This window comes from Cynocephalus volans, chromosome 5, assembly GCF_027409185.1.
Source record: "Cynocephalus volans isolate mCynVol1 chromosome 5, mCynVol1.pri, whole genome shotgun sequence".
Taxonomy (NCBI): domain Eukaryota; kingdom Metazoa; phylum Chordata; class Mammalia; order Dermoptera; family Cynocephalidae; genus Cynocephalus; species Cynocephalus volans.
This window is the reverse complement of record NC_084464.1, coordinates 64,268,987-64,296,533: the sequence shown is the minus strand read 5'-3', so window position 1 is coordinate 64,296,533 and position 27,547 is coordinate 64,268,987. Positions and strand designations below refer to the sequence as shown.

Here is a 27,547-nt window from a genome sequence, read left to right as displayed (position 1 = left end):
AATAGTCAATTCCACTTCTGTTAACTTCTATGACAGGAGTGTGGCTGCTTTGGGGTAGATGCTCAGAATCTTTGTTAGTTTTGAATCTAATTTCTTATATGAAAAAGTAAGTGTGCTTACTTACACATGTGACAAAAAAGATAAAATAGAAAAAAATTTTAATTTGATCTTTTGTATGTAACAAAAATTGATTTGTTTGTTGTTTAAGAAAATTGGAATAAAAGAACCAAAAGAGGAGAGTGACATCCCCAAGATGGCAGAATACATGATCCTGGCATTGCTCCCACACACAGAAATGAACTTACAACCAATTAAACATAAAAACTGCCATCCTGTAATCTCTGGAACTTGGAGGAAGAGGCAAAGATACCTGTTGGGTCTATGAAGCTGTGGAAATTCACAGTGAGTGTGAGAAGGAACCATCCTGACCAGACCTAGCCCCAACTGTTCCCTGGACAAGCGTGGTACAGCATACAGGGTAGCTACCTAGAGATGGCAAAGCAGCAGCAGTGCCATCTGCATGAAGCTACTTGGAGGCTGCAGGAGAGAAGGATGCCATGATTGCTGACACACACACAAAAAAAATTGGAGTGCACCATCCCATTTACCAGGCCAGCACATCTGCTCACAAGCTCTCCTGATACCCACATAGGAGGGAGAAGATGTAGCCAATGGGAGGAAGGATTCACCCAGAGGTCAGTGAGTCTTTGCAGGCCCACCCCACCAGAAATGTGTGCAGAGCTAATGTGGCAGGTAGAACAGCTGATCCAGCAGTAGAGCACTGAGGAGCAGCATAGGCAGCTAATCTGCCTTCTGATCTGCATAGGTACCACACAGTGGAGACTGGTCAGAGCAACAGAAATGCAGGGGAAGCAGTTTGCAAGAAAGACTCAGTCCCAGGTTAGAATTTGCACATAGCCCACTTGCACCTGTGGTGACCTCACATAACCTGGAAGTGACTAAAAGGCCAACAATTAAAATTTGGTCCATACCAAAGCTCTCCCCAGTCTGAGAAACAATTGTACAGCAGCAGTTTAGCTCAGGCACAGAGTTCAAATTCTCATCCTCAGAGGAACTTTGCCCCAACCCAGGAATTAACCACAGGACAGCAAATGAGTGCCAGGGCAGTACTTAAGTGCTGGTACTTGCTATTAATTCATCACAGAATGAAAAGAAACCAGACCAGAGACAATGTACTGATACTAAGTAGTAAAGATATAACACCATCAAAGAGCATCTATAAAACCTGGAGAGGTAGTCGTCACCTCAAATGAGCAGGCATCAACATAAAGACACAAAGATCAACAAAGAACAGACAAATGTGACACCCCCAAAGGAAACCAAAGAGGCACCAGCAATTGACCCATAAGAATAGTGGATTTATTGAATGTCTGACAGAGATTTCAGAATTCTCTTAAAGTCATCCAGGAAGTCACAAGAAAATACAGTTAAAAAAAATTAAATACTATTTGGGGAAAAAAAAAAAGCAGCAGCAGAACAAGAAACTTGACAAATAAATGGAATCAATTAAAAAACAAAATAGAAATTCCAGAAATAAGTATATTATCTGAACTGAAAAGCTTAATAGAAAGCTCCAAAAGCAAACTTTATCAAACAAAGGAAATAATCAGTGAGTTCAAAGACAGAACATACAAAATTATCCAACCAGAGGAACAAAAAGAAAAAATAATAAGGAAAAGTTAAACAATCGCAGCCATTGTGGGATTCCTTCATAACTGGCATACTCAAAGGAGACAGAAAAGGAAGAGACCTAGAAAGCATATTTAAGGAAATAATTGCTGAAAATTTTCCAAATATAGAGAAAGACGACAGAACATAGAAACAGGAAATTCAAAGCTTACCAATCAAGTTCAGTCCAGGAGTAATACCCCAAGATACATCATAATCAAATTATCAAAAACCAAAGACAAAGAAAGGATACTGAAAGCAGCGAGAGAAAAGAAACATATAACATTCAGCAGAGCCCTGATAAGGATCTCAGCATATTTCTCAGTAGAAATCCTACAGTCCAGGAGGGAGTGAGATGATATTCAAAGTGCTAAAGGAAAAAGACTGTCAATCAAGAATTCTGTACCCAGTAAAACTAACCTTCAAATGTGATGGAGAAATAAAGTCTTTTCCAGAAAAATGAAAGCTAACGGAATTCATCAACACTAGATCTGCTTTACAAGAAATGCTAAAGGGAGCTCTTTAAGCTAAAAGAAGATGACACTAAAGTGCAACAAGAAAATATTTGAAGGTACAAAACTCACTAGTAAAGCAAATACACAGACATTCTCAGAATACTCCAATGTAGTAAGGGTGGTGAATAAACCACTTATATCCTTACTATAAAGTCTAAAGGACAAACCCAACAAAATAATACAAATTCAACACCATAGAAGAGATAGGCCATATTCAAAGATATAACCTAAAACAACAAAATGTCAAAAAGTGAGAAGGAATTATGTCAAAGCATAGCATTTGCTTTGTTTCTTTTTCCATTTTCTTAGTAATAGAACCTAGGTTGCTATTAGTTTAAAATAATCTGTTATAACTATCACGTTTTTTGTAAGTCTCATGGTAACCAACACAAAAACCTGTAATAGACATACTAAAAATAAATAGTGATAAATCAAAATATACTACTAGTCAAAACCACTTAATCACAAAGGAGTACATAAGACTGGAAAAAAAAGAATAAAAAAAAATCTACAAAACAACCACAAAAAAAAGTTTAAAATGGCAGTAACAAGTCCGTACATATCAATAATTGTAGTGGGTTAGAAATCTTGATTCTCCTTTGATCTTAGAATAGGATCTTTAGGTAAATGCATGAATGGAGCTACAAAGTTCTCGAGTAGAGGACAAAAGTCTACAGACAGCTTGGCAAAAGCCATCTAATCAATTCTAATCACTGTTTAGGGATAGGATTGTGTACTTGGACTATTTTAGGTTGCTGTTTTGATTCCGGCTCAAAGGACTATTGAATTTTTAACCTACTGATTGTTCTTAAGATATGTTAAGGAAACTGCTTGAATGCTGTTTAAATATGCTTAGGAAATTGCTGTATGGAAGTATGGGGAAAAGAAAATGTTTGCTAAGAACAAGCTGTTTGTTTGGCGGATTGACTTAGCCTTTTACAAACTGCATTCTGGAATGTCACATTGTTAATTTTACTGCTGTTACTAGTTTCAGTTGTTTAAAGCTATACTTAGCCATAATTCACTCTGTAACACTGCCCATTTTTATGTCCTTCTTTGATGATTGAATCAACTGATTTTTCTTCTGAAACTTCCTTGTCTTGTCAATAAAAAGAAAGGCTGATTTTGAATTGGGGCTGCTGCTCCCCTGATGGGCTGCAGTCCCTCCAGGCCTTATTCATGGTGCTTTGAGTGAATTCTTGCTTTTTTCATCTCAGTTACACAGAGGGAAGTGTAACTCTAAATGTAAATGGATTAAATGCCCCAATTAAAAGACACAGACTGGATAAATGGATTGTAAAACAAGAACCAATAGTTTACTACCTACAAGAAACTCACTTCACCTATAAAGACACAAATCAACTGAAAGCAAAGGGATGGTAAAAGATATTTCATGAAAATGGAAATAAGAAAAGAGCAGGAATATCTACACTTATATCAGATAAAATAGACTTCAAGCCAGGAAAGTAAAAAAAGATAAGGAGGGTTATTATATAAAGAAAAAGGGATCAATACAGCAAGAGGATACAATTCTAAATAGATATGAACCCAACTCTGGAGCACCCAGATATACAAAACAAATACTACTAGACCTAATGAGAGACATAGATTCCAACACAATAATAGTTGGGAACTTTAATACCCCTCTTTCAGCAAAGGAAAAGTAATCCAGACAGCAACAGAATGAAGGGGGAAAAAAACATATGATCATTTCAACAAATGCAGAAAAACCATATGATAAAATCCAACACCTTTTCATGATAAAAACACTCAACAAATTATGTATAGAAGGAAAGTACTTCAACACAATAAAGATCACATATGACAAATCCACAGTCAATATCATACTAAATGGAAAATTCAAAGGCTTTTCCTCTAAGAACTGGAACAAGACAAGGATGCTTACTTTCCCCACTCTTATTCAACACAGTACTGGAAGTTCTAGCCAGCCCAATCAGGCAAGAGAGAGAGAAATAAAAGGCATCCAAATCACGAAGGAAAAAGTCAAACTCTCCGTATTTGCAGATGACATGATCACATACATAGAAAACCTTAAAGACTCCACCAAAAACTTACTAGAATAAGTGAATTCAGTAAAGTGGCAGGATAAAAAATCAACAAACAAAAATCAATAATGTTCCTATATGCCAATAATGAAATATCTGAAGATGAAATCAAGGAAGTAATCACATTCACAATAGCTACCAAAAAGAAAGAAAGAAATATGTAGGAAGAAATTTAACCAAGGAGGTGAAAGACCTCTACAATGAAAATTATTAAACATTGGCAGAAAAAATTGAAGACACAAATAAATGAAAATATATCCCATGTTCATGGGTTGGAAGAATTAACATCATCAAAATGTTCATATTACCCAAAGCAATCTATAGATTCAATGCAATCCCTATCAAAATACCAATGACATTCTTCACAGAAATAGAAAAAAAGATCATAAAATCTGTATGGAACCACAAAAGACCCTGTACAGCCACAGCAATTGTAAACAAAAAGAACAAAGTTGGAGGCATCACAACTTTAAAATATGTTATAAAGCTATAGCAATCAAAACAGCATGGTACTGGCATGAAAACAGATAAACAGAGCAATGAAACAGAACAGAGAGCCTAGAAAAAAACCCAAGCTTTTACAGTCAATTTATTTTCAACAAAGGTGCCAAAAATACACACTGGGGAAAGTACAGCCTCTTCAATAAATCATGCTGAGAAAACTGGATGTCCACATGCAGAAGATTGAAACTCGGCCCCTATCTTTCACCACACACAAAAATCAACTGAAAATAGATTAAAGACCTAAATTTAAGACCTGAAATTATGAAACTACTAGAAAAAAGCACAGAGAAAAGACTACACAAAATGAGAGTGGGTAGTGCTTTTTTGAACAAGACTACAAAGGCACAGGTAATTAAAGCAAACATAGACAAATGGGACTACATAGCTAAAAAGCTTCTGCACAGCAAAAGACACAATCAACAAAATGAAAAAGCACCTACAGAATGAGAGCAAGTGTTTGCAAGCTACTCATCAGACAAGTGGCTAATATCTAGAGTATATAAGGAATTCAAACAACAGCAAAAAAAAAAAAAAATGAAAACCAAATAACCCAATTAGAAGGAACTGAACAGATATTTCTCAAAAGAAAACCAATAAATATCCAACAGGCACATGAAAAAATGCTCAACCTCATTAATCATCAGGGAAATGCAAATAAAAACCACAATGAGATATCATCTTACTCCAGTTAGAATAGCTAGTATCAAAAAGACAGAAAATAACAAATGCTGGAGGATGCAGAGAAAAAGGACCTGTCTTACATTGTTGGTGGGAATGTAAATTGGTATAGCCATTGTAGAAAACAGTATAAATGTTCCTCAGAGAACTAAATAAATTGAACTAACTTATGACCCACCTACCCCACTACTGAGTGTATACCCAAAGAAAAACTGAAGAGACACCTGCACTCATGTTCACTACAACACTACTTGCAATAGCAAAGAGATGGAATCAACTTAAATGCTGACCAATGGATGAATGGATTAAAAAACTGTGATATATACACACAATGGAATACTATTCATCTATTAAAAAAAGAAAAAGAAATTCTGTCAGTTGCAACATCATGGATGGAATTGAAGACCATTATGTTAAGTGAAGAAAGCCAGGTACAGAAAGACAAATGCCACATGATCTCACATATTTGTGGAATCTTTTTTTTAAAAAAAAGGTTCTCATAGTAGTAGAGAGTAGAATAATAGTAACCAGAGGCTGGGAGGGGATTATGGGAGACAGAGAGGGGAAGTGGTGGATTAACAGATACAAAGCTATGCTATCTATTCTAAGTGAATCGATGTACAGTATCTACATGTATTGAAACTCACCGTACCCCACAAATACGTACTAACAAATGTTAAAATCGTTTTTAAAAGAAGCAAAAGAAAGTGATATATAATACATGCTAAGAAGTCACAGTTTAGTAATAATCAAAAAAAAAAAAAAAAAGTTCAGTAGGTCTTTATAAGGACATGTGAAAGCAGAGACCAGAACATCAGAAAGAGTGGTTTTTCAGATTTTTGGACTTCATGAATCAGTAATTGCTTTTTTGGAGATTTATAATTTCATAAATATAAAGAAAATTTCAAATCAAATGAATGAGGGAGGATGTAATCTCAAAAAACAGGACAGTCCATTAAACAAATCGAATAAACATAAATTATTTTATGAAAGAAATTACATTGTTCTTATTTTTCTCATTTACTCTAGAGTAAGTAAAACCTTGTCATAGACAAGTAGTAATCCACAAATTGTTTTTAGCATCCAGTCTTCTGGAGAACACAATGAATGAACTAGACACTTCTGAGATCTGCTTTCCCTCTTTTAAAAGATCTCTTCTTTTCAAGGAATTTTAAGTCTCCTGATCATAACATAAGAGAAAACCTCACTACAAAACTAATAACCTTAATTTAGATTGGAGACATATCAGAGAACAAATGTCTACGGATGAGTTACCAGAGGGCATATTCAATAGTCTAGTATATCTATTTACTCACAGGTTGCTTTCAAAAGTTGCTCACACTGTATGTTAGAACCAGAGCTGACTAAGCCTTTGTAGAACTCTGAGGGAATTGCAGAATGAGGTGATATATGAACATTTTCTGAACTCCATATGCATTGATCTAAGTGATTTTATTATTTAATCTCACATTAAATCACAAAGATACTATCAGTAGATATTAGCAACAATACTGAGGTTACAATACAATAACCAAAATGAAGTTCTGTTGCTTTGCCTCCCACTGATTTGTCACCCCTTTTCCCCTGGGTGATGAAGTTACCAAAGATTACTCAAAGCCCATCTCTTCTGACCAGTGAGAAGCCCTGAAAGGGGTTAATCTCCTGGAACCCTCAAGATAGATGCATTCCTTCCATTTGGGAAATTAACCACGAATTGGGGTTCTCTTCCCACATTTATTCTCCCAGACCAGGAAGTTACAGGAAGAGAACGTAGGTGGTGTTTTTGCTAAGTATAGTTTAACAAGTTTAACAATCGAAGCTGGTAACATTCAGTAAGATAAGCAAGGTGACATTCCATAATGCAATTTGCAAGAAGTTAAGTTGATCCACCAACAAAAGCTTGATTTTAGCAAACATTCTCTTTTTACAGCAACTTCCCAGTATCTTTACATATCAATCAGTAACCTGTCTGTCTTTGAGCCAGCAACCTTGCTGTGTCACAATTCTTTATCTTACAACAGAGACTATAGCCTGGGGAAATTTTCCTGTCTTTTGCAATGTCAACATTTTATATGTACTTTTAAGAAGCCAGGCTAAACCTTAAACTGCTGGGCTTTGGAAAACCAGGCCCTGTGAGATACATTTGCTTTATGTATACTCCACAAGGTTCACTGAAGAGAAGTTGCCAAAGACAACTCCACAGCTGGAAGGCAGCAGAACTGAGATTCAGTCTTAGACTCTGAATCCAACATGATGTTTTAAGCACACAGCACTGGTGACTTTGTTTTGAACATAACCCACAATCCTCCCCTGTGAGGGCCATCAGTCTCTTTCACAGAATATCTTTCCCCTATCAAAATGTAACCCTAAGCCAGTGACCTTTGCTTTCTCAACAAATCTGATAAACATCTTCAAGTTCACCAACACCTCCCAAAGACTAGCAGACTACCCCTCCCCTTTTAATGACACCTCCACTTCACAACAATGATGCCTTTATCCAAAACCATGATGAAGAACAATGTTGTGTAGAAGCACCTATCAAGGCCTCTTTCATCATGCTTTAGATCTCCTCTGTCTCTCTCTCCTTCTCTCTCTCTCTCTCTCACACACACACACACACACACACACACACACACACACACACACACAAGCTTTCACTCAGTATTACATATCTTGCAAATACCCACTGAGCAGAAATCCCCTATATGGATCCACCTAATCAGGCTAGGTTACAAAATTAATCCAGGAAAGCCATGGAAGATTGGCAAGATTCCAGCTACCAAATATGTGGACTTGATGAATGTGGAGCTACGTACAGCTGTGTATGTCCCTGGTTTCTTAGGATCATAGAAACACTGTGAGCATTATCACCAGTCCTTCACAGAACATACACAGAATTACCAGTCAAGGAAGAACAAAAGCAGTACAGGACATGGGAAACACTAATGCAACCTATTAGAGACCCCCTTCTGACTGCCCAAATTCTTTGATTATTTTTAGTCCATGTGTCAACCAAGAACAAGATCTATAAATATCACAAACATCTACTACATTTCTGTAACTCTATTGAAGGAACTTTTTTTAAGTCTTGGCATTGGCCATAAGTTCCCAAGAGGTGTATATGTTTCTCTCTATCCCTAGCACGCCACTGACAAAGTATTAATTTTCACTTTGTAGTTACCGAGCAGAACATATTTGACACCCCGCTTTCCTTGTTCCCACTTCCAAGGCCCACCTAGAACCTTCCAGAGCTACTGCGTGAGAGAAAAATAGATTTTTACTAAGTCAACATATTTGGGTCTACTTATAACAGCAGTTTAAACTACTCTACAAATACAAATCAATTCGCCCAATATTTTTTCCATTAAAACTTAGATGGAAGACTAGAATTACAGGGAAATAAACTGTTGGGATTTTTACACATGTTATTTCTCACAATAACACTTTGACATGGCTACTATTATTATCTTTGTTTCATATACAAGGATTCTGATATGCAGAGAAGTTAATGAACTTGCCCAAGGTTACATAGTTGAGTAGTGGTGGGAGCCAGGAATTGTGCCCAGCGTCACTGTCAAGCCAGCATTCTTCACCACTATGTAAAAGCACACTGGGCTGACCTGACTCAAATACTTTGATAATGACACTGGAATTCTTTAAATTAGCAAACTGATCCTTTCTTAATTTTTTTAATCTTTGCTCAATACTTATTCTATATTGTCTTTTTTTAAAAACTTCAAATTTGGGGCCTCCATAATATGGCTCCCTTACTCTATGCAGATGTATGCTTTTAAAGGTACTTTAATAGTTATTCTCCCTGGTAAAAACTCCAGAAAAGTTTTGATTTGCCTTTTTTTAATAGATGAAGCATGAAATCTAGGCCTGATGTTGTCTGAGATAGAACTTTTAGGAATCTAAGCTCCACCCTCCCAGTAGGTTATAGAATTACATAAATTAAAACTGGGAGAAGCCTAAATAGATGTGGTTCAACATTTTCCTTTTATTGATGGAAAAACTGGGACCCAAGGAGGTTCAGCAACTTGATCCAGCTGTGCTTAAACTGATGGCCAAGCCTTCCTTGTTCTTCCCAACACCACACTGCATCACTCAGCAAATGAAAACAGCAATGAAAGACCAAGGACAAGAGGAACATTTAATGTTCCCTAGTAACCTCCTGCTGAGATCTACGACACTAGGAAAAAAATATCATTCACACCTTTGAACAAAATATTTCCATGCCTTTGAACATAATAATAAAATATTCTGTCCACTGGAAAGTTGATAGAACTGCAGCCCTTGTCTTTCTCTCCCTAGATTCTTCTCATTCAACAAGCAAAATTAACCAACATCTTTAAAAACTGAGCTGAATTTCCCCCTTCCCTTTCATAGTCAAGAGCACTGGCTGCACCACTTACCTTATAGCTTTGAAGGAATGACATGAAAGACCATCTTTCTCTCCATCATAAAATATAACATGACATTATAGACTGAATGTTTCTGTGTCCCCAAAATTTATATATTGAAATCCTAACCCTCAGCATGGTGGTGTTGGGAGATGGGACGTAAGCCCTCATGAATGGGATCAGTGCCCTTTATGAAAGGAACCTCAGAAAGCTCTCGCACCCTCTTTCCACCGGGTGAGGAAAATATAAGAAGTTGGCAGTCTGTAACCCAAAAAAGGGCCTTCACCATAACCCAGCCATGCTGGCACCGTGATCTTGGACTTCCAGCCTTCAGAACTGTGACAAACTTCTATTGCATATAAGCCACCCCGCTTATGATGCTCTGTTATAGCAGACTGAACTAAGACACATGACAAACACAAAAGAACAAAGTTTAAACTCTTAAAAAGAATGTCGATAAGTGGACTCAACTTGTCCTTTTAGTATCCTCCATCCCTTTTGCTAAGAACAGAAGCAAACGGCATTTATCTGTCAGAGAATCCTTTCAACTTTTAGAGAGTCAGAAGTCAGCCATGGCCCCTAGAATCATTGATTTTCTGGTTTCCACCCATGGGTAAGTTAGACATCGGGTGCCCATGTGCCCTAGCTTGTCTGAGACAGTCCTGGTTTAAGCCTGTTTCCTGAAGTAATTATTAATAGGGCCCTTTTTCACTCTCCAAGGAGTCCCTGTTTGGATAGTAAGTTATGCGGTCACCTGGCTAAATAAAAATAATAAATCTGCCCATGACATGAAGAACTCTGATACTTGCAAATAAATACCAATAGTACCATAGAGGAAATTAAAATGGTTGGTCATAAAAACAAGATAAATTCGGCTGAAATGATCTTTTTAATTATTTAAAGTTACAAAATTTGGGGTTGAAGGAAATCTCACAGTAAGTTCCTGCAAAGGTCAACCTCATAAAATATTGCAAATCCCTCATTCAGTAAATCTTTGCTACAATCTTTCTAAAACAGTGATCTTGGTTATCTAAATCTTTAATCAACCTAATGTTTCAGGTCACCATTCTCAGTGTTCCTTAAGAGCATTATTCGTTATTTGGATCCAAATACTAATCAGAAAGCAGATAAGTAAAATCTATCCCAAAACATGGTCTTGTTTAAATTATAACCATGAATTATAAACCATACAGTTGTTAAGAGCATAGACCCCGGAGATACTCAGCCTCGGTTTGCAACCAGCTGTATGTTTTCAAACTGTGTGATTTCAAAGAAGTTATTTAGTCTCTTTTACCTTGGTTTCCCTATATATTAAACTAGGATAGTAATAATATAAACTTTGAGAATTAATGTGTGGATCAAATAAGTTTTATATATATATAAACATGTATGCATGTGTGTGTGTGTGTGTATATATATGTATATATTTATATATAAATTAGAACAATGCCTGGAACGTAATGAAAGCACACAAGAGTTAATAGTATGGGTGGCTACTGTCTTCCTTGGTGTTAAAGCAAATTTGTACTACATGGAATTCTTTCTATGGGTTGAGAAATATAGTGTCTATGCCTTTCCAATAAATGATGTTGGAACATTTGGACATCTATAAACAAAAAAGCAGAAGGAGAAGGAAGAGGAAGAGTAGAACTTTGATCTAAGCCTTATACAAAAATTAATTCAAAATGGTTCACAGACTTAAATGTACATTGGCAAACAATAAAGCTTTAAACAATAGGAGAATATCTTCAATACCTAGAACTAAAGGAAGAGTTCTTATACTTAATACCAAAAGTGCTATCTATAAAAGAAAAATATGATAAACTGAACCTTAGCAAAACTAACAACTTTGCTCTGCAAAAGACCCGTTAAGAGGATGAAAGACAAGCTACAAATTCGTAGAAAATATTTGCAAACCACATATCCAACAATGAACATGTATCTAGAATATATTTTTAAATACTCCCAAAATTCAACAACAAGGAAAAAAACAACCTGATTAAAATATGGGCAAGAGATCTGAACAGACACTTCACCAAAAAATACACACAGATGGAAAAGCAGCACATAAAAATATGTTCAACAGCATTGACTATCAAGGGAATACAAATTAAAACCATGATACCATTACCTACTCATTAAAATAACTAAAATAAAAAATAACACCAAATTCTGGAACTCTCATACATTGCTAGCAAAAGTATAAAATGGTACAGCCACTCTAGAAGGTAGTTTGGTAATTCTTTTTAAAGTTAAAAAACAGATTTACCGTATGACCCAGCAATTGCACCGGCAGGCATTTATCTCAGAGAAGTGAAAACTTTATTTTCACACAGAAATGTATACACGAATATTCATAGCAGCTTTATTTATAATAGTTAAAAATTGAAAACCATTCAAAAGTCCCTCAGTGGGTTAATGGTGAAAAAAAAAAACTTTAATCTATCCATACCACGGAATACTATTCAGCTGTAATAAGAGACAAATTATGGTTCTACACAACTTGTACAAACCATAAAGAACTTATGCCAAATGAAAGAAAGCCAACTTCAAAAGGTTATATACTGCAAAATTCCACTTATTTAACATTGTGAAATAACATAATTATAGTTGTTGATAACATTGTTCATGAATATAGATGAAGAATAGATTAGTAATTGCCAGGGGTCTTATCTTTAAAAAAAAAAAAAAAAACGTCACACTAATAGAAATCTGAAGGAATGATTTAACATTAGTTGAAGAAAAATTATGTTAGATACCCTCTTTCTTCTGCTTTTGATTTTCATCTAAGATCGGACAACAATAGTTGACCAATAAATTAGGTCCCCAAAAACTAGTCAAATTTTTTCCACCACTCCTTATACATGATGCAAACATTATCATCTATCTGATTATAATACTGCTGAAGTTTCAACATGTTACCCAAATGTATTTCCCTATTTAAAGGAAAATTGTTTTACCTCATGTTAAGTGTATTTAGGAAAATGTTAAATGACTATTACTTACTTAGAGTTTATAGTAGTAATATTTTATTCCATTCAACAATTAAACATTACTCTAATCTTTTAAGAACAAAGAATAATAAAGGCCTCTCAGGGCAAATGACAGCTTTAATTATTTGATTATTATACATTGGAGTAAACACAAGGTACGTGTTTGCTCTGAGGGAGATAGAAAGTTATCACAAAGGGGTGATGGGGTAGCTGAGGTTCTGGGTCTGTCATGAGAGGGATATAGGTGCGGGTTAGAACAGATCTGGACTCAGACTATCCTGAGACCAAACTCTTCCACTTACTTTCTATGTGTCCTGAGCAACTGATTTAAGACAATCTATTTAACTGGAAAATAGGAATAATACCATTTACCTCCTAGAGTTGTGGTGAAGATTCCCAATAAAGTGCTTTACCTGCTTCTTCAAGCGCGGAACACACTCAGGCTATTATCAATATCATTATTATCATCCAGGCAAAATTACTCAGTTTATCTCAAACGACCAATCAAGAGGGAGTTGGTTTTCAATTCTGATGTTATATTAAAAATTCCAGTTAAAATGTTTTGTAAGGATAACGTCCTAAAATATTTAGACTACTGTATTAAAACATCAATAGTTGTCCTATTATTAATGGTAAAACATCAATAAAAACAGAATAATGAGGAAAATGTCAGCATGCTTCTCGTCTTCACAATGACAAGAAGCTCATTTCCTCCTACAATTATTGATAGACATCAATGTAAAATTGTCCCTAGGACTTTAAACACATGGGGAACCTAAAAAGATCCCTTTTACTTCTCTTGTCTTGTAAAAAGAAACTAAAACCAAATGCACAAAAATTCCAGACAATTACCCAGTTTTTACTGATTTCATAAGCATCTCACTAATCAGAACTGCCAGAAGTAAAGTATTTGCAGGTATCTGAAAATATCTAGTGCTAAAGCCATTTTTTCTTTTTTACTTAATTTTCTCAAGGGAATAGTAAATATAACCTGTTGTTGGGATATACTGGGTTACCTTGGGGGAAAAATAGATCAAATTAAGCATCAAAATAGTATTAAAAAATAGTATCTTTATGGCTATACTTTTACCCACTCTGAGAAAGTTCCATAATCTCTGTAAAACTGTCATTGCTCCATGAACTAGCACTTTGGCTAACATAAGGAGACGGACATTGTCCTCCCTTCACACTCTGACTCACGATCACACTTTGGTGATGCCACTGCCAATGTCAACATCTGCAGTGCCACCATGGCTGCTACCGATGTCCACCCAAGGGTGTCCCGGGCTCTGCATCAAGGGTGCTGCTGCAACTGCCAAGTTGCTAATACCAGGCATATTGGCATTTAGTGCTCTTCATATTGTATGAAGATTTCATGCAAAATGACTCCATTTTTATACAGTCATGACTGATGAGGTTGAGTTGGAGGACAGTCAGAAGGAGGCGCAGCCTGGCATACACAGGGTCTCTCATTTTCCATTTACAAAAACAGTATCTCATTTCTCACTTCCCTCAGCATGAATCTCTTCCTGAGAGGTTCTTCAGTGTCTCTTGAAAACAGTCCTTTGAAAGTGCCAAACTACTAGCTCTCCAGATGTGGCTGAATCTTAAGGTGAATTCAGCTTAAGCTTAGTTTAGGATCCCTGACACTTACCAAATCAGATAAAGAGCATTACACACAGGTGTGCACACACGCACACTCAGACCTATAACAGCCATGCCTATGCGGTTCAACAAGGTTTACTGAGTACTACTTCCCGTGTATCAGGCATAGCAGGTGCCAGGAATACAGCGTGCCTGACCTTGGGGAGTTTGCAGTCTGCTGGTGGCCAAGACTGTACATGCAGGATGAAAGCACTCAAGGTTTCCATAAATCTGCTCTCAGATGAAGAATAAAGCACCAAATACCAGATGACCTTGCATTTCTCTCTGACACAATCTCATCAAGTCAGCAAGATCATAAAATGTGCAGTTATTACTAAAAAAAAAAAAAAAAAGAAAAACACTCAGCTATTTGAAATTTTGGTATGACCAAAAAATACAATTCAGCCCATGAAATTTTTGCCTTTATTTGGGCTATTAATATTCTAGGGTTGAGCTCTTAGAGATGTGCTGCACAAATACATTCGCTAATTTACATGTTAATGTTCTGCTGACATAGAGAAACTATAAAAGGACTGTTCTGCTTTGCATAATATCTGCCCTTCTATAGGAAAAAAAGATATATATTGTCCACTATACCAATGTCTTTAAATTTCTTTGTATTATGTTATCGTAGATTAGTAACTATGTAATTTCTCTACTGTGTCCATTATTTTTACTTTCAATAAACAATATTGCAATAAACATCATCATAACTAAATATTTGTATATTTCTCTGCTTCAAACAAATTTCTAGAGTAAAATTACTTGGCCAGTAGGAATGTAACATGTACATACCTAAAGCTTCAATACATATTATACTCCAGAAAAACTGTACCAATTTACAGTTCTATCTGCAGTATATGAAACTATATATTTTAAAGAAAAAGTTTTTAAAAATAAACTATTGGAAGTGTTGCTTTCCTAGGAAAATATCTTACATGCAAGGAAGAAAAATACCAGAAGAAGGTAAGAGGCATAATTTATGATACCGAAACAGAATAAATAGTTTCCTGGTTTTAAAATTTCTCTGAATCACACAGCAGTTGTTAACTATATTTGTGTTCTTCTTCTGAACATTCTACACATGCACACGTGCACCAGGATGCCTTCTCTAACTCTCCTTCCTCTTACCTATATTCTTCCCCTCCTACAAATATCCCACCTTGATAAGTCTAGCAGCTTTGGTGGGTTTTTTTTAATTCATCGTACAGGCCACATGTTAGGTATTTCACCATTTCCTCCTGTCTATATAGCACTTGCATTCCTGTAATATAATTATCCTCCACTGAGACCAGGCCATAATGTCTTTCATAACAGGCACCATGTTTTAAGCATTCTTATATTTGAAACTCTGTCACTCTTCCCAAGATAGAGATAAAATTTAAATTAAATAAAGTTTTGATGATGGCACCTTGTTTAGTGGGAAATTAAGCATTGTCTCTGGTTTAACTCTCCGTTTGAAATTACACGTGATTTGGTCTGAAGAGAACAACCCCCAATCACAAGTCCAGGGTTTATCCAGACGCAAGAAGTAACCTGTATACCACTGTGAGTCTCAGCTCTCTAACGGCTATCATTCATTGAGTGCTTACTACGTGCAGGCACTTTTCAACTATTTCCTCAGTTTTAGTCCAGGTGACAGCCCTGTGAGGCAGGTCATATTCCATTTTACATATGAGAAAACTATAGCTCATTTAGGCTGGATACACAAGAAGCCGGAATTGAATCCTGACCTCAGAGATTCTGCATTTTACAATCAAAAAATCACTATGACACAAAGAAAAAGGGTAAAGACTATAATTGTCATAAGAAGCTGAAACTTTCAAAACTTTAGAAATGACATAATTTTAGTTATGTGATCAGAAGGTTTTTTTCAATGCCATATGACATAGCTTATGCAATGGTTTTACATAACACCATTTATCTCTTGTCTTAGTCCATTTGTGATACTGCAACAAAATACCTGAGACTGGGTAACTTATAAAGAACAAAAATTTATTTCCTCACAGTCTAGAGGCTAGGAAACTCAAGGTCAAGGTGCCAGCACGTTCAGTGTCTGGTGAAGGCCATTCCTCCTAGATGGCATCTCCTAGGCCTCACACGGCAGAAGGGACGAAAAGCAAAAAGCACTATGTCCTCACATGGCAAACAGAAGAGAATGAAGTTACTCCCTCAAGCCCTTTCATAAGGGCTAGGACTCCAAGCTCACAATTTAATCACATCTCAAAGGCCCCCACCTCTAATACTATCACATTGGTGATTAAGTTTCAACATGTGAATTTTGAGGAACACATTTAGACCATAGCATCTCTCAGCAAAGAATAAGGATGTTTCACAACATGCATCACCTATTGAAAAGACTTGTCAACACAAATAAAGCTCAATTGAAGGAGAGCTTTAAAAATAAATCTAGGGGCTTCTGGTTCAAGATGGCTGATAGAACTTGTGTTTCTCTTGTATCCTTCTCTTGATCCTACTAAAATGAGAGTAAAAGAATTTAAATGAATAATCCTACAACAATAAAAGATCTGGCATGGGAGGAGTGTCAATATAAAAAGCACATGGTATATTTTAGGAGCATAAAAGGAGATAGAGCTGTCTTGCCAGATGAAGCCAAACTGTCAAAAAAGGGGCCTAAAAAATGCCTCCTCAAACCCCAGAAGACACCAGAGTCAAGGAAAGTAAAGTCCACAAAGGCATGACTGAAACATGGGGCTGAAAAGAAGGGAATTTACTGAAAGTGTCTAAGACCAGCTCCTTCCTCTCCTTCCCCACCCCATGGTCCTCTCTTATCGCTTTCCGTGGTTTTAGCTACTGTGGCCAACCACAGTTCAAAAACATTACAGTATTTTGAGGAAGAAAGGCCACATTCATATAACTTTTATGGCAGTATATTGGTGCAATTGTGCTATTTTATTATTAGTTATTGTTGCTAATCTCTTACTGTGTCTAATTTGTAAGGTAAACTTTATCATAGGTGTGGAGGTATAGGAAGAAACAGTACTGTGTACATAGGATTTTGTACTATCCACAGTTTCAGACATCCATTGGGGTCTTGGATAGCATCCTCCACAGATAAGGGAGGACTACTGTACTGGCAGCCAGCAGGTCAACAAGCTGCATTGAGAGGACGCCCAGGCTGGATGAATGAATGAATGAGTAGAAGTAGATGGCACAATAAAACATTCAGGAATTTCCAGACTGAAAGCTGAGCTCAATTGGAAAAACAAAACAGGAATGAAAAAGAACACTCCACTCTCTGTGATAAGCTTATTAATTCATGCTGACATTTTCTTCCTTCAGCTTCCCACTACGACATGATATCCCCAGAGAAATTATAACAGGTTCAGGAAAGCAATCCACAGGCTCTCTCATCTGCTCCTAAGATGAATTCCATCAAGTTAGTGTTTAAAATCATGAGGTGGTCTCTGAATTGCCACATTCTGACATCCACAAGTGTACTAGGTCGATTTTGAAGAACAAGTTGGAGGTTACATCATTCCCAGAAGCTACACATGAAAGGAAATGCCCATTAACTGAAAATTGATAGAAGGACCCCTGAGAAAAATTTTAGGTTATAAATAGCAAAAGAACAGCAATTAAACCACAAGCATCTTCTAGCCACTTTTTAAAATCATCTCCTTATTTTTATGAAGGTCATGTAGGAAAATGAAGCTGATGATTCCCTAATGTAATTCCGTCACTAAAACAACAGTCTGTTTGTCATTCCCTTAGGGGAGCTGTACTCAGGACAGAACAACTAGCTATGTAATTGCAATTCCCACAATGAAAACCTAGAAAATATTTCACCTCACATACAGTGTGTTATAAAGGTCACTGTGAAAGCACAGCTCCGTCAAAGCCTGCAATCCGTCTCTCTCCCTCCTGTTATTCACCACCATACAGAGCTATTATATCAAAAGATCCATTCAAACAGGGTGTCTCAGACTTACATTATCAGCAGACACTGCTTTAATTAGCAGTGGTTTTCAAAGGACTGGATGGCTTCAAGAACTTGATTTGGACCATAAAGTAGAAATCTGGATCCTTATCAGTTTCACTTCTGAACTCTCAGCTGCTCTCCCTGAGTTCTAATAGACACAGCCCTCATTCTTTTAAAAAGAAGAAAGAACATGAAAACAGCAGCTAGGCTTTTGCCATCTGTGTGCGTCCACTTTTTCCTCAACCTTCAGCAATGCAGAGGGGCTGAAAGTAAGGTTGCAAAGGGACCGAGATATCTGTGTCACATACGCTGCAGGGTATGATAAGAATTACAAAAGGGAATGAATATGCCCTGAAGAACCCATTTCAAAAATAACATTTAGGGCTGGCTGGTCAGCTCCATTGGTTAGAGTTTGGTGTTAATAACACTAAGGTCCAGGATTCGATCCCTGTACCAGCAAGCCACCAAAAAAATTCTGTTTCAATTTTTCTTTTTCTTTTTCTTGGCAGCTGGCCAGTACAGGGATCGAACCCCAGAACTCGGTGTTAATTAGCACCATGCTGTAATCAACTGAGCAGACTGAACAGACCCTAAAACACAGATCTTATATACATATTTTCTAAATTTTTATTCCTGATGAAAACACAGCATCCACTTTATTTTATATAATATTTGGAGAAAATAGAATGCTTTGTTTTGATATTTTGATACTGATGTCCAGACACTTACATGATACTTTTTTCATCTATTCCACAGTTTTCACCCATGATTCAATTCCCAAATCTTTGCTGTTTCTCAGTGAAAACACAGAAAAAATATGCAATTTAATTTATGAGTACTGAACTGTGAATTTTCTATACTGAGAGAAAGGTTTCACCTAATAACCAGGACTTCTATTTTACATTTGGTCAGTGACAATATAAAAATATAAACTATTTCTAGGTTTCTAATGTTTGAATAAACAGGCAGTGCTTGGTATGGAAAGGATTTAATAAATCCACAGCCAGAGGACACTTTCCATAGACATATAAAATGCTAGAGAGCAGAGCAATCTTTGCACATTCAATCCAGCTTCTCACTTTGTCGATGAGGAAAGCAAAGGGTAAGTGATTTGTCGCAGGCCACAAAAACACGACAGTATTAGTCTCTTGGACTCAGATCCAGTATGCTTTTGACACTTAGGAAGAGATAGAAGTTCTCTTGTTTGGAATATTTGGAATAAGTCCTCATCACTGTTAAAACACACACACACACACACACACACACACACACACACACACACACACACCCCCAAAGACACAGTTCCTTCATTAGCATTTCCATAGGTGTGTCAGGTAGTACAAGGAACATCTGCACTCACTGACCTACCCGGACTCATCATTTTTCCGGTCTCACCTCATTCTGCAATTATGCTCATTAGGACTTCAATTCCCACTGCTTGGTAATTTCTCATTGATCCCCATGGTCACTACCAGCACAGCATCATGCCTCCTCCTTCCTTTTTTTTATTTTATCCTACAAATTTTTCAGGAATTTTTAAGAATTTATTACTGGCTCTATGAAGGGGAGGCCAGAAAGAGATTAGGGTGAAATTACCTCCTACGCAGAAGAGATTTGAGAGCAACTATTTAGTTTTTCACTTTCATCTACCAAATGATCAGGATTCATGGTTACTGTTTGCAAATATACATTTTTACATGGAGTAAAACCAGCTTCTTATCACTGATAATGCTTGAGGAATGTCTCAGTTCTTTAAAGAATATTATTTTAATCAGTGAACTCTCTAATACCTTGTGTAGAGGTATTGATCCTACACACCCCTTTATTGACTTTTCAGACAGTTATCTGCCTAAAAAATGGAAATTAATTGATCTTACTAAAAATTCAGAAGTGACACTGAGTTCAGAAATTGAGAGAATCTGGGTCTGAATTCCCACCATTTGTCTCCCAGTTGAGGGATACTTATTGAGGAACTCACCATAAAATTTTTTTCACTGCCACCCCTCTGTTTTTTGAAAATAATTATTTCCATAAAGTGTTTTGGATGTCAACTTACTACAGAACTCTGACCCTTTCTGGAGAAAAGTGGATAATAAACTCAAAATATACTAATATGAATGAGTCATCTTGGGAGATGTGCCAAGTAGAGGCATAGAATGCACAATGGGCAACACAGACACTGTTTTAGTCCATTTTGTGTTGCTATAACAGAAGTAACCGAGACTGGGTAATTTATAAGGAAAAGAGGTTTATTTAGCTTATGATTCTGAGACAGCTGCATCTGGCATGGGACACAGGCTGCTTCTACTAATAGTGGAAAGCGGCAGGCAGCAGTGGGTATAAGCAGATCCAATGGTGAGAGGAAGCAAGAGAGGAGAGGAGGTGCTGAGGTCTTTTAAACAACCAGCTCTCACAGGAACTAATAGAGCGAGAACTCACTCACTACCCTTCCTCCCCCAGGAAGAGCATTAATCCATTCATGAGGGATCCGCCCCCATGACCCAAACTGCCACATTGGAGATCAGGTTTCCATGAGTGCTGGGAGGACAATACATCCAAACTCCATCAGAAACTTTAGGGAAAGCAGCATCATTCTTAAAGATGCTGAGTGCCCCCCGTTCCCCATGAAGGCGTCACCCATAAGAGCAAACATGAGCTAGCAGCACAGGAGAGCAACAGTTTGGGGACAAATTAACTCACATCCCCTACTACCAAAATCATCACGCAGACAAAACGGACATCCAAGGCTACTTTATCAGTCAAATCCAGAACATAGCAAGTCATTGGTCGACTCCATGAGTAGCACAGAAAGGGGAAGAGGTTTCTGAAATAAATAATACAATAACATAAAAAAGGAAATATTAATGTTCATTTCTTTTCATCTTTCCTTCATTTTGCTCATCACCAAAATTAGTTTATTAAAAATATAATGCAATCAATAATGATATAAAGATAAATAGACCCAGTGCCTTACCTACAGAGATTTACCACTTATTTAATTTAGATTTATCACTTATTTTATTATATGAATGTATTAGTCCATTTTGTGTTGCTGTAACAGAATATCTGAGACTGGGTAATTTATAAAGAAAAGAGGTTTATTTGTTTATGATTCTGGGACAGCTGCATCTGGCATGGGCCTTAGGCTGCTTCTACTCATGACAGAAAGTGGCAGCAGCCAGCGGATACAAGCAGAACACATGGTGAGAGGAAACAAGAGAGAGAGAGAGAGAGAGAGAGAGAGAGGAGATGCCAGGGTCCTTTAAACAATCAGCTCTTGCAGGAACTAATAGAGTGAGAACTCACTCATTAATCCCCCCTCCCCCAGGGAGAGCATTAATCCATCCATGAGGGATCTGCCCCCATGACTCAATCAGTTTCCAACACTGCCACATTGGAGATCAAATTTCCACATGAGTTTTGGAGGAGACAACACATCCAAATTCCATCAATGAAGTTGTCTTATAAGGAATGATGTATATATCAGAGACAATATTCAAGCCATACTGAAAATAATATTTAGATAACACATCAGAAACATCAGCAGTAGAAACTTTTTTTTCAGGTATGTCAGGGCCTACTGAGTGTCTGTTACCATTGACTCTAGACATAAATAGAAAGAAAAATAAATAGATAAGTAGATAGATATTATGATGCAATAAAATGTTACTGCATAAAATGCTTTACAGGTGTTCCCATTGTTAAGACATTTTGATGAATAATTATAGACTTGTTACCATGAGCCTATGTGAGAAATTGGGATGTCTATGTTCTGTACATTTAGAATATTTTGAAGCTACTAAAACTTATCATTATTTTGTAAACTACTTAAAAATAATCAAAGGATAATCATAGGACTTTCTTTATCATGTATGTTTCCACTATACCTCTAGTACTGTGTCTTGTTCAAAATAAGTGCTCAGAAATGTGTATTGATTTGAAAGTCTCTTTTTGTTTTTTTCCTCAGGACATTTCTACCTAATATGCAACAGCTCACATCTCAGAAGATGTTTCTCAACAAAACTCAAACTCATCATCAGATAATGACATCAGGAATTGCAACCAAAGCAATAATCTCACATTATTTGTCTGCGGACAGATTTCTTCTTAGAAAGTAATTAATTTTATTTCTATTAATGAAGCTATAAGTTAATAACTAATTTAATATTATTTAAGGAGCTACCCTTCAGTGAATTACCACAGAATTTTTAAACATATAGTTTTTTGTATTTTTACATTTTACCCACAGTTCAATTTCATTTTTCTTTTATTCAGACATAGGCAGTATGAATGCCTTTTTCTGAAATTGATAAGAATGCTGTATTGTGAGATTATAAGTAAATTTACATTTCATTGGATGAGCCTTTCATCCTCAAATTCAAGTTAAGTTAAAGTTTTTTAAATATAAAAGTTCAAATTTAAATTACTTAAAATACAATCTCTTAGCACCTTATATCAAATATATTCTGTTTGTTAGGCGAACGTGATAACCACTACACTACGGAAACAAATATATTCTGTTTAAAAACTGTCAGATGACATATTTTCTTTCTCAATCTTAGTTACTTTTACTCAAGGAAGCCATATTTGTGACATTCAGATATTGATTACCTTGTTGATTTGTATCCACCAAGTTTCAACATAAAACGAGTTGGATCACATATTCTTCTTCTATTCATCATTTCTTTGATATTGAACATTCGTTACTCGGGAAGATAAAACTGTCTCTTGAGACAAATTATACTAATGTGATAGAAATTATTAGATGCATGCATGAACTCTGTTCTTATCCTCTCTAAGAGAAAGAAAACATTATTATGTCAGAATGTCCTCAGGTACACAACCATTTTTACTATATTAATGCATGAATTGTTTCTTTTCATTATAAAACCTCAGTTGAAGATAAACATAAGTAAAATTCTTTGCTGATGCATTTAATAATCTAAAAGAAAAGTCGTTTGGAGAGTAGTCAGGATTTATTGCCTTAGGTTTACTTATTTATTAAAACATACTAAATAGAAACTAGTACTTATTTTTAAAACTAGAAGTAACTTCATGTTATAAATACAAATGACACCCAGCTAGAATTTATTGTTCTATATATGATTATTCTGAAAATGTAACTCATAAATAAAATCAGACTACGAATTCATATGATAAAACATCATTGTCTAAAATATGTTCCAGTGAAAACTAGTTTCTCAGAATTCACAGTTACTGCACACACGTTAAAGTGCATTAACATTCACAGGTGAGTTTAAGAAACAAGATAAACTTCCAGAGTGTCTCACAGCCTTTACTATGCTAAAATACAATATGAGTCCTCAAGGGGAAATGTACTGTATGGTGCACTCCCTACACAGTGTTACCTGAATATTCTTGAGCATAGACCAGAACCACAGAGCAGTTTGAAAAATCAGAGTTCCTTGGAACATAGTTTGAAAAACACATGGTAGGAAAAACAAAAGATTCATTCAGCCCCAACATCAATTATTGTGGAATTAACCAAACTGAGATGTATTGTTATAAAATAATATAATTATTGTTATAATATTGTTATATTATTTTATAACAATACATCTCCCTTTCTCCACCCCCCACCACTTCCCACAAAAATTAGCCTTAATGTAATCTGATTTTGCAGAATCAATGACTGAGATATTCAACATGGCTTAATAGCTGTTTTTTCAAGGGGCAGAAATATCCTTCTAAGTCCATGCTAATTGATTTTTCTTTTCCATGTTTGAAAAATTGGACTAATATTAACCAGTTTATGAGAAATTTCATTTGTATTGGTAGATTTAGGAAATCTTGAAGAATTTCAGAATCATTTTTTTCTGATTATCTGTTGATGAATTGATGTAAAAGAAGTGTTTTCAATTGATAAGCACCCAGGAAATCTTTACTTTTAATCACCAAACAGCAATAAATTCAAGGGAAAATGTCAGTACTTAAAAGTAGCAATTCACTCACCGAGGGTAAGGTAAGATTTCCACTATATGTACAATAAAGAATTCTGTTTCATTTTTTGTCTATTTCTCTGGGTAGAGTAAACTGAGTTTTAAAATTCTGCAGACTGTTGATTTTCTTACCTGTTTGATATAGGTCTTATTTTGGAAATGCTTTTCTAATAAAGTCAACCATGCATGTTTCTTAGTTATGTCATGTATACGATAACGTTTTTCATGATAAAGATCCTTATGAGAAATACAGCTTTAATTTTAAACAAGATGCTTATAACTCAACAATATTATAAAGTACAAATATTTAAATATTATAAATTTATTAAATATTCCAATGGCAAGATATTCTCCCTTCTTAAAAACCCCACTTTTAAAAACTTTACTATTTAGAATAAATAAATTGAATAATTTTCAGAACATAGTGAACTCCACAAAAATACATTTTAAACTATCTTCAGCAACCTAGACAGTCATACTCTATTACATTGGTGTTAGCAAGGAACACAATGCTCCGTGAATTTAAATTTTTGGATGTTTATCTGCATAAGTAGCCAAAGTGTTTAGCTAAAATAATTTTTATTGGAAACTTTCACAGATACATATTTTCCAATTTTCTAAAATAGAAAATACTGAGCATAAGCTAATCTTTTCTTCCTAACACAGTGTCATGAGAATTCCTCTATCTGAAATGTGTCTGAGTTACATTGCTCTGTGGTATACATGAAATTGCTCTCGATACCGAGCTTTCACATGTTCCCTGAGAACTGTCTCTTCTCAGTGGAGCTTGGCTGTCTCACACCTTCTGATCTGGATCATATTTTTTCCTGATCTTCCGGAAGTTAATCAGAGGCTAGCCCTAGGCCTCTGCAACAGAGTAATGTTCATGCGTTTTATGACAGCTACTTCCTCTAAGGAGAGGTTTTTGCTCACTTCTAGATTTATAGCTGTGTTCAAGGTAGAGGCGGAGAGGCAAAATGTCTGATTTCCAGAAAGTGAAATGTTAATGCATCAGATTACTTCAATAACGTAAGACCATTTTCACTTTGTGCCCTTGCCCCTTGTCCACCACGTATATTTGCAAAACTTCCTGGAAAAGATTGCCAGGAAGCTCAGGATCAAATTTCACACTAATTCATAGCAACTCTTTATTTGCGTATTTATTTACTTCCTATCTGGTTCCATAAAAGTTTTATGTCCACTAAGCCTTTATGCTTAACATATCTGATTTTTCCTTTTACTTTGAAATGCACTTCAGCTTTCTCTTCCTATATTAAATACTCTTTGGGCACGTGCTTTTTAGTAAGTCAGGACAAAAACAGTTTAAAAATAGGCACAGGCTCTGACTTCACATACAGTACAGTTTTTAATCCTCACAAAAGCCTTCAAATTAAGTACTACTGTTCCCCATCTTCCAACTGAGTTAACTGAGACTCAGAAAGGTTAACCAAAATCCCATAATCTTAAACTTAGAAGTTGTGAAGTGAGAATTTTCACCCAGGCCTTTCTGAATCAAAATCCCTGGTTAGTTACATTGACACACAACCTTTCAAAACAGTTAAAACACAAAATAGTCTGTGGCCATTACATGTTTGGACAATCATCTAGAGCAGAAGTCCACAGTTTTTATTCAAAACGATGACCTAGATTCTTTAACAAAAAGTTATATTTTATCCAATATATTTCTTTAAGACCTTGGGATTCTAATACACTTCAAGAATTTTCAACCCAGTACAGTTCTTTTTTCCATTTTTCAAGTTTTAATATCATTAATAGTGTATAAACTTCAACTTCAGACATAAGAACAATGCATTCTCACAAATTCAGTATTATAGTCAGTATGTTTTTACTTTTTATAATTTGCACTGCTATTAAAATTAGTCATGCCCTATTCTAATGTTAACTCTGTATCCACAGTAAATTTCCAAACGTAATTAGCTACTTATACCAATCAGATGATCTATAGACAGCACATTCTACTCAAGGTTATAGTATATCTTGTGTTTGAGCAAATATAAGTGACCACTACTATTCATTGACATTTAATTGCTTAGCATCAGGTAAACTTTATCCTTATAATGAAGTTAATTAAACTTACTCCATAAAGGGTTAAAATATTTTGTAATAATTATATATTTTCCTTGACAGATATCCCTGGTATTTCAGAGAGAAACTGGACTTTGAACACTTGCTAAGCTTCATATCAATAAATAAAACAATCTTCCAGTACTGAGGCCAACACAAGAAGGGCTCAAAATAAATGGATCCCAGTTTATAAAACAGTGGTAAAGCACGTCATTTAACTAAATCAAATGTGCCCACATTCTAATAGTAACATTTTATGTGTAACCTTATTACATTGTTTTCAGGAAAGCCCATGGAACTCATTAATTTCAAGGTTGTTGACTGGCAAAACATGGAAATATGGGCTGGTTAGTACAACCTTTCCAATCTGTGACTGCTGCTCTTTTACCCAGTCCAGTACGTTATACATCTGTGTATGCTAAATTTCACAAGTCTTACCGTCAGTTTCTCCTCTAAATTCTTGTTTAGTAAGCTTCTTTTTTCATGCTTTTTGAATTCCATGTTAAAAGTAAATGAGAGAGAGAGAAAGACAGGGAGAGGAAGAGAGAGAGAGAGAGAAACAGAGGTTCAGATTCTGTCTAGAAAATAATTTGACATGCTTACATGTTAGATACTGCAGGACATTCCAAGTTGTGAGAGCCTAGGACACTATCAGAAAGCCCTGGCGATAATTTCTGGTTAGCTAGTGTTTCCATTTATAGATGTTCAAACCCCATAAACAGAGCACTAAAGAGAAGTCAGGCAGCTGGCCTTAGATAATGATAAATGTCACTAGATATAAAAGCAAACTCTTCAACAGGAGAATATTCCAACAGGTTAGGTTTCCTGAACCAAGAAAGATGTATATGACAAAAATCCACTATCAAAGAATTCATTAATAGCTGTTGGAGCAGAATAAAATATACTCTAGACTATAGACCTAATAAATCAGTTAAAGAGGATAAATGCGATAGTCGTATAGCAAATATGAGTCAATGGTCCAGTCCTTTCAAATTCCAATTTATGTCCTGGTAGTGCAGACATTTGTGCATTACTTTTCAGATCAAAGAAAAATGTCACTTAAAGGG

The 27,547-nt window shown here is 35.8% G+C and overlaps 1 protein-coding gene across 11 annotated transcripts in view; it reads right to left on the bottom strand.

The window, feature by feature from the left end:
• MLIP (muscular LMNA interacting protein) overlaps positions 1–27,077 on the bottom strand; it is a 267,406-nt gene extending 240,329 nt beyond the window's left edge. For 9 of the 11 annotated variants that reach the window (XM_063096182.1, XM_063096193.1, XM_063096194.1 and 6 more), the window contains exon 1: positions 14,651–14,763. In XM_063096182.1, coding sequence (XP_062952252.1) covers positions 14,651–14,719 — 69 coding nt within the window. In that variant the 5' untranslated portion in view covers positions 14,720–14,763. Of the gene's footprint in view, positions 1–14,650; positions 14,764–26,918 lie in introns of those variants that run through there. The other 2 variants (XM_063096183.1, XM_063096189.1) reach the window with 1 other exon arrangement.
• Between the last annotated feature and the right edge of the window lie 470 nt (positions 27,078–27,547).